A 13,575-nucleotide genomic window follows, 5' to 3' on the forward strand; every position below is an offset into this window, starting at 1 on the left:
TGGAGAGTGGATCCACAGGGCATACGTCATAAATAGAAATGCCAGCTTAGCGTGTCTGGCTGTCTGCCCATGCTAATACTATTCCTTGTTCCCCTGCTAGGCTAGCCTACACTAACTGTTGCCATGCTAATGCCTGGCCTTATTCCCTTAAGCCCATGATAACTCTAATGCCCATTTACAGTATGCCCGTGGCATGGCGAGGCTAACTTCTGCCATGCTTTCCCTTATTCCCCCTGCTACGCTAGGCTACACTACGCTAGCTGTGGCCATGGTAATTCTGGGCCTTATTCCCTTATGCTCGCGGCTTCGCTTCGCTAGGCTTCGCTAGGCTTCGCTACCTGTGGCCACTGTAATTCTAGGCTTTATTCCCTTATGCTTGCAGCTAGGCAATGCTACGTTGTGCGCTTAATTGAGTTACCCGAAGGTCCCTCTGTGTGGGCGGCGTGTCTTATCCCCTCTATAGGGACACACAGAGAAACTGAGGCTGAGAGAGATGCATCACGCTAACACGCTAACCTTCACATCAGCACAATACTATTAACCCTCACCTTGCCTTATGGAGAGGACAATTATACAGTAGTGAACACACTTTTAGTAGGCTATACCTCCTCATGACTGTTGCAAAAAGATGACCTCAAACAGTTTATAAAAGCCTAATATCACTTTAATAACCCTGCACTTTCCTTATTTCAGAATAGGAAAGTGTGAACTGTATCTTTCGCTATTGCGGTAATATCAACAAATGTCATTGGTGCGCTGATTTTAACACTCAATATTGACCCCCTACAGAGCGGATGTTTCTCAGCAGTAGTGCTCTGATTTGAACCTTACTCTTGTCTTGTGTGTGGAGTGGGCCATTTCTCACGGATGCGTTGACATTAACTGCTGTAGCAGGAGCTGATTGCCTGAGCCCAGGGCTGTACTTTATGGTGCCTCTCCTTTCCAACCGCCTGCAGATGTGTGTGTGTGTTAATCTGTGAGTGTGCGTTACTGTGTGTGTGTGTGTGCACAGATAAAGGAACGGGAGAGATTGAGGAAGAGAGAGACAAAGAGAGAAACGCTTTTGCTCAGAGGTAGATATCTCTCCTCCCTGTGGTATTCCCTACCTTCCAACATCACCACCAGTTTTCAGGGACGCTCTCTGTCCTGATGGCACAGTACAGTAGGAAGTAGGCCACAGCACGCGCCACATATATCACTACGAGGCTTGGAGTCTAGTACAGCTAACGCAGGGGGAAGAGGCTACTCATATATCTTCATTAATTACACAATGAGAGAGAGAGAGAGAGAGAGAGAAAGAGAGAGGCCACCCTATTCCCAGGACCTCTCTGACATGTGTACAGTATATGGAGATGTAGTGTCGTCAGGGTCACAGTGGTAAGGTTGAATAATGTACTGTTTACATGTAGTACTGATAATGTCATTGGCGTGGCACGCGCGCACACACACACACACACACACATTTGCTCTTAATTCACAATTCTCCAAAGGTTACCTAATTAGTGTATGGTCGGTGTGTAGAACTGTGTAGTTTGTGTCTGTGTCGGTTAGCCAGGCCCAGCATCTCTCTCTCTCTCTCTCTCTCTCTCTCTGCTTGGTGTGCATCCACAGAATTACAGGGAGGGAAACTGTGAGCATTAACCTCAAGCAATCAGGGCATGGATGATTTGCTCACTCCATTAAGCCTATTGTCTACGGTTTGGGATGTCAGAGCTACAGTATGCTAGCCTGAACCCAGATTTGTTTGTGTCCCTCTCATTGCCTCATTGTTTGGCATGACAAAGTGTTAAGAGAATTATGTTCTCAATGTTCATAAACTGAACTTCAATTAAACTACTCGGTCTGTTACCAAGAATTTGTAAGGTTCTTGTTGAAATGAAACAGACAGAGGCCAGTCTACAATAGTCAGAATGTTTATTTACGAGAGCTCTCTCATTTCCTGTACAGTGGTTTATATACCTCTCATTTCGTCATAACTGTCCCTCCTCCTCTCAGACAATATAGTTCACAAGTCTTCTCCTACTCATACATTGCCTGCCACCTGTTATACAATGTACTACAAGCCCAAGGTTTCTCCCCTCCCTAGGTGGTTAGGCTTCCTTCCCTGTTATCAGTTTCACAGTGGTCACAAGTTGTCTGCCACAGTTCCTCTTCTCTTATGGACAAACATTCTCCATCATTATACAGAGACAGGGTAGAATTCTGTTAGTTATAGTTCTAAGTTAAATGTATACATCATTTAGTCATTATTCATAAAATTCATAACACAATGAATGAAAAGGAGTTGACAAGACAGCACAAACAGATCTGGGATCAGGCTAACAGTATAGCGTCGCTGTCTGATGGAAACCTCTCATCTTTGACGGTTTACATTTTTTTTAAACATTTATTGAAAGCAGTGACTCCCTTCCATGTACTCTGAATATTGTAAGACTCTAGGACCAAGAAAATGTATTGAAAATAGCTTCAGAATTGTATGTTCTGTAATGGGAAAATATTTGTCCATTTCCTGAAAAGTTTCTGTTTTGGAGATAAGAGTTTTCCATCAGACAGTGACGATAATAGGCTTCTCTGGCTGCAGTCGTGCTATAAAGCCCTCACTTCATTGAATGTGTGCAGGATGATAATATTAACTCAAATGAAGGAAAATTCCTTCCTTTCAAATATTCTGTCTCTTCCTTTGTGTCTACTCCCTGACTCTTGGTCTTCATGTTCTCTCTCCCGTCTCTCCGTTTGCTTTCTGGAACTTTATTATTTTCAACCCTTTTCTTTGGGCTCCATATATGTCTTTCCACCCCCCGCAAAAAAATGTCTCTCTCTCTCATTCAAACAGTGATTGCCTGACTCATTCTTTTGCCTAACGAGTGGAGGAGAAAAGGAGTGAAGGAGGAGCGGAGGGGGGACGCGGGGGCGTGCTGTAGAGTCAGGATGTGAAACAAACACTATTTTATGTCATCACCAGAACCCTGCATTCCCATTGATTCATATTGACTGTTTCCTAATCAATAGATAGTCACTGCCTGCTGTCAACATCAATATCATCAACAGTCTATGGATGTAAAGTGAACTGTCTCCTGGTACGATATCAATAGCAGGTTAACAATCCCATTATAATTAGTAGATAAGGAACCTAACCTAGCTCATCAGTGCCATCACTGTCAGGTATCATTAGAGGAAGAGGCTTCTGTCGGTGGTCCTGAGACCATGTTCATGTTGTCTTTAACATTGGATACTGTTAGCTAATGTCTGCATGTTTCTGCTAACTAGGCTTTGTCTGACTTTGATATGACAAGGGTGGCGGTTTCCAGGAAAAGCATCACACCGCCCCAGATGTCAGCTAAGAGGAGTTTGGTATTCCGAGCTGAGCTCTCAGTCTCCCTCTCACACAGATACACACACACACTTCTACTGGAGTTTTGTATGCGTAGCCGGGGCTCTCTTGCTAGCAGGGCTTACTGGTATTAACCCAGTTTCAGTTATAATGCACCAAGGCCCTTTCCTGAGGGAACAGCCCAGTGGGATAGCGAGAGAGAGAGAGGCGGAAGAAAAGAAGGATGGAGGGATCTGGTGGAAAGTGAAGACGGATGTGTCATGCAGAGGGAAAAAAAGCTCATTCTCTCGGCTGATCGGTTTCCACGGTAACCAGGTTGACTAAAACCTACAAGCGCGGCGCTAGCGTAAAAGGATGGCCATGGGAAGTGACCTCCCGCTGTATTGTGTGTGTGTGTGTGTGTGTGTGTCGTTTGTTCGCCCATCGCCAAGGAAACTCACGCGTTCACAGGAACTTAAGCTGTTCTCCTTTCCACATATCTCAGGACCCATGATAGTGAATGACAATAATGGAACTATTGTAGTAGTGGCAGAAGCAGTAGTAACCGTTGGAATGGCAGGGACAGTCACTGAAGGGCCTGATGCATTTCTTTCAATCTTGTTTGTCATTGAAACATATGCTATTGCTCATAGAGGTGTTGGAACGGCCAAGGCTTTGTATGAAAAGAAAACCATAAGAAGTCACAGGGACATTCATTTCATGATTGAAGGAAAACATGTCGGTCTGTATTTAGCCTGGATGCCAGGCTGTTTCTACCTCTGATTTGTCAATGCTCACAGGGGCATTTGTGTCTTTCCTACACCGTGTAAAGTACCTCAATTGAGCGTATGCATTAATATTGAGAGGTATTTATGATATACAGTACCAGTCAAAAGTGTGTTGGGTCATTGTCCTGTTGAAAAACAAATGAGAGTCCCACTAAGCGCAAACCAGATGGGATGGCGTATCGCTGCAGTATGCTGTGGTAGCCATGCTGGTTAAGTGTGCCTTGAATTCTAAATAAATCACTGACAGTGTCACCAGCAAAACACTGGCACACCTCCTCCATGCTTCACGGTGGGAACCACACATGCAGAGGTCATCTGTTCAACTCCTCTGCGTCTCACAAAGACACGGCAGTTGGAACCAAAAATCTCAAATTTGGACTCATCATTGCTCATGTTTCTTGGCCCAAGAAAGTCTCTTCTTATTATTGGTTTCCTTTAGTAGTGGTTTCTTTGCAGCAATTTGACCATAAATGCCTGATTCACGCAGTCTCCTCTGAACAGTTGATGTTGAGATGTGTCTGTTACTTGAACTCTGTGAAGCATTTATTTGGGCTGCAATCTGAGGTGCATTTAACTCTAATGAACTTATCCTCTGCAGCAGAGGTAACTCTGGGTCTTCCTTTCCTGTGGCGGTCCTCATGAGAGACAGTTTCATTATAGCGCTTGATGGTTTTTGCGACTGCACTTGAAGAAACTTTCAAAGTTCTTGAAATTTTCTAGATTGACTGACCTACATGTCAGTAATGATGGCCTGTCATTTCTCTTTGCTTATTTGAGCTGTTCTTGCCATAATATGGACTTGGTCTTTTACCAATGAGAGCTATATTCTGTATACCCCCCTACCTTGTCACAACACAACTGATTGGCCCTAATGCATTAAGAAGGAAACAAATTCCACAAACTTTTAACAAGGCACATCTGTTAATTGAAGTGCAAGAAAAACTTTTGAATGAGTAGGTGTGTCCAAACTTTTGACTGGTACTGTATATATCATCTGTTTTGTTGTGTGTCTCCTCTCCCAGGTGCCCCTGAGCCCAGAGTGTGTGCGTGCCATCATGAAGATGACGTACTGTCGCCACTGCCGTGGCGTGCCCTCTGCCAAGCCCTGTGCCAACTACTGTGCAAACGTGCTGAAGGGCTGCCTCGCCAACCACGCCGACCTGGACACAGAGTGGAGAAACTTGGCTGGTGAGACATATAAACACACACGCACGACACACTCACACACACACACACACACACACACACACACACACACACACACACACACACACACACACACACACACACACACACACACACACACACACACACACACACACACACACACACACACACACACACATTTGCACACTCATTTAATTTAATTTAATGCTTATAAGCATGCATTCACATTTTAATATTGTATTCCCCCCGTCTCTGTAGATGCCATGCTGCAGGTGGCTAACAAGTTTGAGGGTGCATCCAGTGTGAATGTGGTGTTCCTCTCTCTCCCCAAGCGCATCTCAGAGGCTATCACCACCATGATAGAAAACATAGACACCTTTAACACCAAGGTCAGTACAGCAGTCAGCACACGCACACACGCACACTGACACACAAAACACGCACACTCACACACAAAACACGCACACACACACACACGCACAGATATACTACCGCCAGTCCACACTTTAAAATATTATTACCGATCACACTAATACGGTGTTGATCAGGGCTCATATCACATATTCAGAGCCTGATGTTGAATACCTGTGCTGATTTAATGTAATAATGTTCCACATACCTGAACAGGGACTCATAACACAGTCTCAAGGCCAAACATTAACTTCTCCTTTTAATGGTGTACGAGCACCACTTTTATGTGCCTGTTAAAAATCATAAGGAGCCATGGAATCTGATTTTTTTATTTAGTGAAGGTGGGAAAATATGTAAATAGTGTTGGGGAACAAAGGCTTCTCTGTACTGCGCAGGTGTCGAGGCCAGATTTGGCCTGAGGCTCTGCCATGACCTGGCAGACTAGCCTTCACAACACCAGCCAGGATCAGATTACATGATTCTAACCTTAACCACTAGGGAGGAAACCAACTGACCTGAGATCAGTGTCTAGGGACAGCTTCACCTGCTTATTGACAGTCTTCTATAGATGATGTATAGGCCTATTTGTCCTACCAGGTTTAGAAAGTCAGTTTGATTCATAAAGTGTTTCAATATGCAACTACTGCTATTGCAGCTGCTCTGGTTTCATTAGTTATTTCGTGTCAACAGAGTTACAGTTAGGATTGGGAGTAGGACAAATTTGTTCTACATCCGTGAGTAGGGGCACCTTCTACCTCAGCTTAGTACCATATATGATAGATGTGTGTGTGTGTTTACGTGTTTTATAGAACAGTTATTTATGCAGGAGAGGCAGAGAGCCTCAGAGCTATCCAAAACAGACTAAACAAGAGGACAGTTTAACTTAAGTCTGAAGGAGCATAGGAGGTGTGTATGTTCTTGGCATTGAAATTCTTAGGTTACTATATGATGTTAAATCTGAGTCCTCTGGCGTTGTAAGTAGTGCTAACTATTGTAAGTGGTGCCACAGTAGTAGTGCTTAGAGGTGCTATTAGTGCTAACTATTGTAAGTGGTGCCACCGTAGTAGTGCTTAGAGGTGCTAGTAGTGCTAACTATTGTAAGTGGTGCCACAGTAGTAGTGCTTAGAGGTGCTAGTAGTGCTAACTATTGTAAGTAGTGTTAGTAGTGCTAACTATTGTAAGTGGTGCCACAGTAGTAGTGCTTAGAGGTGCTAGTAGTGCTAACTATTGTAAGTGGTGCCACGGTAGTAGTGCTTAGAGGTGCTAGTAGTGTTAACTATTGTAAGTAGTGTTAGTAGTGCTTAGAGGTGCTAGTAGTGCTAACTATTGTAAGTGGTGCCACGGTAGTAGTGCTTAGAGGTGCTAGTAGTGCTAACTATTGTAAGTGGTGCCACAGTAGTAGTGCTTAGAGGTGCTAGTAGTGCTAACTATTGTAAGTAGTGTTAGTAGTGCTAACTATTGTAAGTGGTGCCACAGTAGTAGTGCTTAGAGGTGCTAGTAGTGCTAACTATTGTAAGTGGTGCCACGGTAGTAGTGCTTAGAGGTGCTAGTAGTGTTAACTATTGTAAGTAGTGTTAGTAGTGCTTAGAGGTGCTAGTAGTGCTAACTATTGTAAGTGGTGCCACGGTAGTAGTGCTTAGAGGTGCTAGTAGTGTAACTATTGTAAGTGGTGCTAGTAGTGCTAACTACTGTAAGTGGTGCTAGTAGTGCTAACTACTGTAAGTGGTGCTAACTTCTGTAAGTGGTGCTAGTAGTGCTAACTACTGTAAGTGGTGCTAGTAGTGCTAACTACTGTAAGTGGTGCTAGTAGTGCTAACTACTGTAAGTGGTGCTAGTAGTGCTAACTACTGTAAGTGGTGCTAGTAGTGCTAACTACTGTAAGTGGTGCTAGTAGTGCTAACTACTGTAAGTGGTGCTACAGTAGTAGTGCTTAGAGGTGGTAGTAGTGCTAACTACTGTAAGTGGTATTAGTAGTGCTAACTACTGTAAGTGGTGCTAACTTCTGTAAGTGGTGCTAGTAGTGCTAACTACTGTAAGTGGTGCTAGTAGTGCTAACTGCTGTAAGTCGTGCTAGTAGTGCTAACTACTGTAAGTGGTGCTAGTAGTGCTAACTACTGTAAGTGGTGCTAGTAGTGCTAACTACTGTAAGTCGTGCTAGTAGTGCTAACTACTGTAGTGCTAGTAGTGCTAACTACTGTACGTGGTGCTAGTAGTGCTAACTACTGTACGTGGTGCTAGTAGTGCTAACTACTGTACGTGGTGCTAGTAGTGCTAACTACTGTACCTGGTGCTAGTAGTGCTAACTACTGTACGTAGTGCTAGTAGTGCTAACTACTGTACGTAGTGCTAGTAGTGCTAACTACTGTACGTAGTGCTAGTAGTGCTAACTACTGTACATAGTGCTAGTAGTGCTAACTACTGTACGTAGTGCTAGTAGTGCTAACTACTGTACGTAGTGCTAGTAGTGCTAACTACTGTACGTAGTGCTAGTAGTGCTAACTACTGTACGTAGTGCTAGTAGTGCTAACTACTGTACGTAGTGCTAGTAGTGCTAACTACTGTACGTAGTGCTAGTAGTGCTAACTACTGTATGTAGTGCTAGTAGTGCTAACTACTGTACGTAGTGCTAGTAGTGCTAACTACTGTACGTAGTGCTAGTAGTGTTAACTACTGTACATCGTGCTAGTAGTGTTAACTACTGTACGTCGTGCTAGTAGTGCTAACTACTGTACGTCGTGCTAGTCGTGTTAACTACTGTATGTAGTGCTAGTAGTGTTAACTACTGTAAGTCGTGCTAGTAGTGTTAACTACTGTACGTAGTGCTAGTAGTGCTAACTACTGTACGTAGTGCTAGTAGTGCTAACTACTGTACGTAGTGCTAGTAGTGCTAACTACTGTACGTAGTGCTAGTAGTGTTAACTACTGTAAGTCGTGCTAGTAGTGTTAACTACTGTACGTAGTGCTAGTAGTGCTAACTACTGTACGTCGTACTAGTAGTGTTAACTACTGTAAGTCGTGCTAGTCGTGTTAACTACTGTACGTAGTGCTAGTCGTGTTAACTACTGTAAGTCGTGCTAGTAGTGCTAACTACTGTACGTCGTGCTAGTAGTGTTAACTACTGTACGTCGTGCTAGTAGTCTTAACTACTGTACGTAGTGCAAGTAGTGCTAACTACTGTACGTAGTACTAGTAGTGTTAACTACTGTACGTCGTGCTAGTAGTGTTAACTACTGTACGTAGTGCTAGTGATGTTAACTACTGTACGTCGTGCTAGTAGTGTTAACTACTGTAAGTCGTGCTAGTCGTGTTAACTACTGTAAGTCGTGCTAGTAGTGTTAACTACTGTACGTCGTGCTAGTAGTGTTAACTACTGTAAGTCGTGCTAGTAGTGTTAACTACTGTACGTCGTGCTAGTAGTCTTAACTACTGTACGTAGTGCAAGTAGTGCTAACTACTGTACGTAGTACTAGTAGTGTTAACTACTGTACGTCGTGCTAGTAGTGTTAACTACTGTACGTAGTGCTAGTGATGTTAACTACTGTACGTCGTGCTAGTAGTGTTAACTACTGTAAGTCGTGCTAGTCGTGTTAACTACTGTAAGTCGTGCTAGTAGTGTTAACTACTGTACGTCGTGCTAGTAGTGTTAACTACTGTAAGTCGTGCTAGTAGTGTTAACTACTGTAAGTCGTGCTAGTAGTGTTAACTACTGTACGTCGTGCTAGTAGTGTTAACTACTGTACGTCGTGCTAGTAGTGTTAACTACTGTACGTCGTGCTAGTAGTGTTAACTACTGTACGTCGTGCTAGTAGTGTTAACTACTGTAAGTCGTGCTAGTAGTGTTAACTACTGTACGTAGTGCTAGTAGTGCTAACTACTGTACGTAGTGCTAGTAGTGCTAACTACTGTAAGTCGTGCTAGTAGTGTTAACTACTGTACGTAGTGCTAGTAGTGCTAACTACTGTACGTAGTGCTAGTAGTGCTAACTACTGTACGTCGTGCTAGTAGTGTTAACTACTGTACGTCGTGCTAGTAGTGTTAACTACTGTACGTCGTGCTAGTAGTGTTAACTACTGTACGTCGTGCTAGTAGTGTTAACTACTGTAAGTCGTGCTAGTCGTGTTAACTACTGTACGTAGTGCTAGTCGTGTTAACTACTGTAAGTCGTGCTAGTCGTGTTAACTAATGTACGTAGTGCTAGTAGTGTTAACTACTGTACGTAGTGCTAGTAGTGTTAACCACTGTAAGTCGTGCTAGTCGTGTTAACTACTGTACGTAGTGCTAGTAGTGTTAACTACTGTAAGTCGTGCTAGTCGTGTTAACTACTGTACCTGGTGCTAGTAGTGCTAACTACTGTAAGTCGTGCTAGTAGTGTTAACTACTGTACGTAGTGCTAGTAGTGTTAACTACTGTACGTAGTGCTAGTAGTGTTAACTACTGTAAGTCGTGCTAGTAGTGTTAACTACTGTACGTAGTGCTAGTAGTGTTAACTACTGTAAGTCGTGCTAGTAGTGTTAACTACTGTACGTCGTGCTAGTAGTGTTAACTACTGTAAGTCGTGCTCGTAGTGTTAACTACTGTAAGTCGTGCTAGTAGTGTTAACTACTGTAAGTCGTGCTAGTAGTGTTAACTACTGTAAGTCGTGCTAGTAGTGTTAACTACTGTACGTAGTGCTAGTAGTGTTAACTACTGTACGTCGTGCTAGTAGTGTTAACTACTGTACGTCGTGCTAGTAGTGTTAACTACTGTAAGTCGTGCTAGTCGTGTTAACTACTGTACGTAGTGCTAGTCGTGTTAACTACTGTAAGTCTTGCTAGTCGTGTTAACTAATGTACGTAGTGCTAGTAGTGTTAACTACTGTACGTAGTGCTAGTAGTGTTAACCACTGTAAGTCGTGCTAGTCGTGTTAACTACTGTACGTAGTGCTAGTAGTGTTAACTACTGTAAGTCGTGCTAGTCGTGTTAACTACTGTACCTGGTGCTAGTAGTGCTAACTACTGTAAGTCGTGCTAGTAGTGTTAACTACTGTACGTAGTGCTAGTAGTGTTAACTACTGTACGTAGTGCTAGTAGTGTTAACTACTGTAAGTCGTGCTAGTAGTGTTAACTACTGTACGTAGTGCTAGTAGTGTTAACTACTGTAAGTCGTGCTAGTAGTGTTAACTACTGTACATAGTGCTAGTAGTGTTAACTACTGTAAGTCGTGCTAGTAGTGTTAACTACTGTACGTAGTGCTAGTAGTGTTAACTACTGTACGTAGTGCTAGTAGTGTTAACTACTGTAAGTCGTGCTAGTCGTGTTAACTACTTTAAGTCATGCTAGTCGTGTTAACTACTGTACGTAGTGCTAGTAGTGCTAACTACTGTACGTAGTGCTAGTAGTGTTAACTACTGTACATAGTGCTAGTAGTGTTAACTACTGTAAGTCGTGCTAGTAGTGTTAACTACTGTAAGTCGTGCTAGTAGTGTTAACTACTGTACGTAGTGCTAGTGGTGCTAACTACTGTACGTCGTGCTAGTGGTGTTAACTACTGTACGTAGTGCTAGTAGTGTTAACTACTGTACGTAGTGCTAGTAGTGTTAACTACTGTACGTAGTGCTAGTAGTGTTAACTACTGTACGTAGTGCTAGTAGTGTTAACTACTGTAAGTCGTGCTAGTAGTGTTAACTACTGTACGTAGTGCTAGTAGTGCTAACTACTGTACGTCGTGCTAGTAGTGTTAACTACTGTACATAGTGCTAGTAGTGTTAACTACTGTAAGTCGTGCTAGTAGTGTTAACTACTGTAAGTCGTGCTAGTAGTGTTAACTACTGTACGTAGTGCTAGTGGTGCTAACTACTGTACGTCGTGCTAGTGGTGTTAACTACTGTACGTAGTGCTAGTAGTGTTAACTACTGTACGTAGTGCTAGTAGTGTTAACTACTGTACGTAGTGCTAGTAGTGTTAACTACTGTACGTAGTGCTAGTAGTGTTAACTACTGTAAGTCGTGCTAGTAGTGTTAACTACTGTACGTAGTGCTAGTAGTGCTAACTACTGTACGTCGTGCTAGTAGTGTTAACTACTGTACATAGTGCTAGTAGTGTTAACTACTGTAAGTCGTGCTAGTAGTGTTAACTACTGTACGTAGTGCTAGTAGTGTTAACTACTGTAAGTCGTGCTAGTAGTGTTAACTACTGTACGTCGTGCTAGTGGTGCTAACTACTGTACGTCGTGCTAGTGGTGTTAACTACTGTAAGTCGTGCTAGTGGTGTTAACTACTGTACGTAGTGCTAGTAGTGTTAACTACTGTACGTAGTGCTAGTCGTGTTAACTACTGTACGTCGTGCTAGTAGTGTTAACTACTGTACGTCGTGCTAGTAGTGTTAACTACTGTAAGTCGTGCTAGTAGTGTTAACTACTGTACGTAGTGCTAGTAGTGCTAACTACTGTACATAGTGCTAGTAGTGTTAACTACTGTACATAGTGCTAGTAGTGTTAACTACTGTAAGTCGTGCTAGTAGTGTTAACTACTGTACGTAGTGCTAGTAGTGTTAACTACTGTAAGTCGTGCTAGTAGTGTTAACTACTGTACGTAGTGCTAGTGGTGCTAACTACTGTACGTCGTGCTAGTGGTGTTAACTACTGTAAGTCGTGCTAGTGGTGTTAACTACTGTACGTAGTGCTAGTAGTGTTAACTACTGTACGTAGTGCTAGTCGTGTTAACTACTGTACGTCGTGCTAGTAGTGTTAACTACTGTACGTCGTGCTAGTAGTGTTAACTACTGTACGTAGTGCTAGTAGTGCTAACTACTGTACGTCGTGCTAGTAGTGCTAACTACTGTACGTAGTGCTAGTAGTGTTAACTACTGTACGTAGTGCTAGTAGTGTTAACTACTGTAAGTCGTGCTAGTAGTGTTAACTACTGTAAGTCGTGCTAGTAGTGTTAACTACTGTACGTCGTGCTAGTCGTGTTAACTACTGTACGTCGTGCTAGTCGTGTTAACTACTGTACGTAGTGCTAGTAGTGTTAACTACTGTAAGTCGTGCTAGTAGTGTTAACTACTGTACGTAGTGCTAGTAGTGTTAACTACTGTAAGTCGTGCTAGTAGTGTTAACTACTGTACGTAGTGCTAGTAGTGCTAACTACTGTACGTAGTGTTAACTACTGTACGTCGTGCTAGTAGTGTTAACTACTGTACGTAGTGCTAGTAGTGTTAACTACTGTAAGTCGTGCTAGTAGTGTTAACTACTGTACGTAGTGCTAGTGGTGCTAACTACTGTACGTCGTGCTAGTGGTGTTAACTACTGTAAGTCGTGCTAGTGGTGTTAACTACTGTACGTAGTGCTAGTAGTGTTAACTACTGTACGTAGTGCTAGTCGTGTTAACTACTGTACGTCGTGCTAGTAGTGTTAACTACTGTAAGTCGTGCTAGTAGTGTTAACTACTGTACGTAGTGCTAGTAGTGCTAACTACTGTACGTCGTGCTAGTAGTGCTAACTACTGTACGTAGTGCTAGTAGTGTTAACTAATGTACGTAGTGCTAGTAGTGTTAACTACTGTAAGTCGTGCTAGTAGTGTTAACTACTGTAAGTCGTGCTAGTAGTGTTAACTACTGTACGTAGTGCTAGTAGTGTTAACTACTGTACGTAGTGCTAGTAGTGTTAACTACTGTACGTAGTGCTAGTAGTGTTAACTACTGTACTTCGTGCTAGTAGTGTTAACTACTGTACGTCGTGCTAGTAGTGTTAACTACTGTACGTAGTGCTAGTAGTGCTAACTACTGTACGTAGTGTTAACTACTGTACGTAGTGCTAGTAGTGTTAATTACTGTAAGTCGTGCTAGTAGTGTTAACTACTGTAAGTCGTGCTAGTAGTGTTAACTACTGTACGTAGTGCTAGTAGTGTTAACTACTGTACGTAGT

General features: G+C 42.8%; 1 protein-coding gene across 1 annotated transcript in view; it reads left to right on the forward strand.

The window, feature by feature from the left end:
- LOC120055859 (glypican-1-like) overlaps positions 1-13,575 on the forward strand; it is a 121,865-nt gene that overhangs the window by 88,455 nt on the left and 19,835 nt on the right. Inside the window, exons 6-7 of the mRNA XM_039003880.1 lie at positions 5,121-5,286; positions 5,524-5,654. Of these exons, the coding sequence (XP_038859808.1) occupies positions 5,121-5,286; positions 5,524-5,654 (297 nt within the window). The remainder of the gene's footprint in view (positions 1-5,120; positions 5,287-5,523; positions 5,655-13,575) is intronic.

Source organism: Salvelinus namaycush, chromosome 11, assembly GCF_016432855.1.
Source record: "Salvelinus namaycush isolate Seneca chromosome 11, SaNama_1.0, whole genome shotgun sequence".
NCBI lineage: Eukaryota > Metazoa > Chordata > Actinopteri > Salmoniformes > Salmonidae > Salvelinus > Salvelinus namaycush.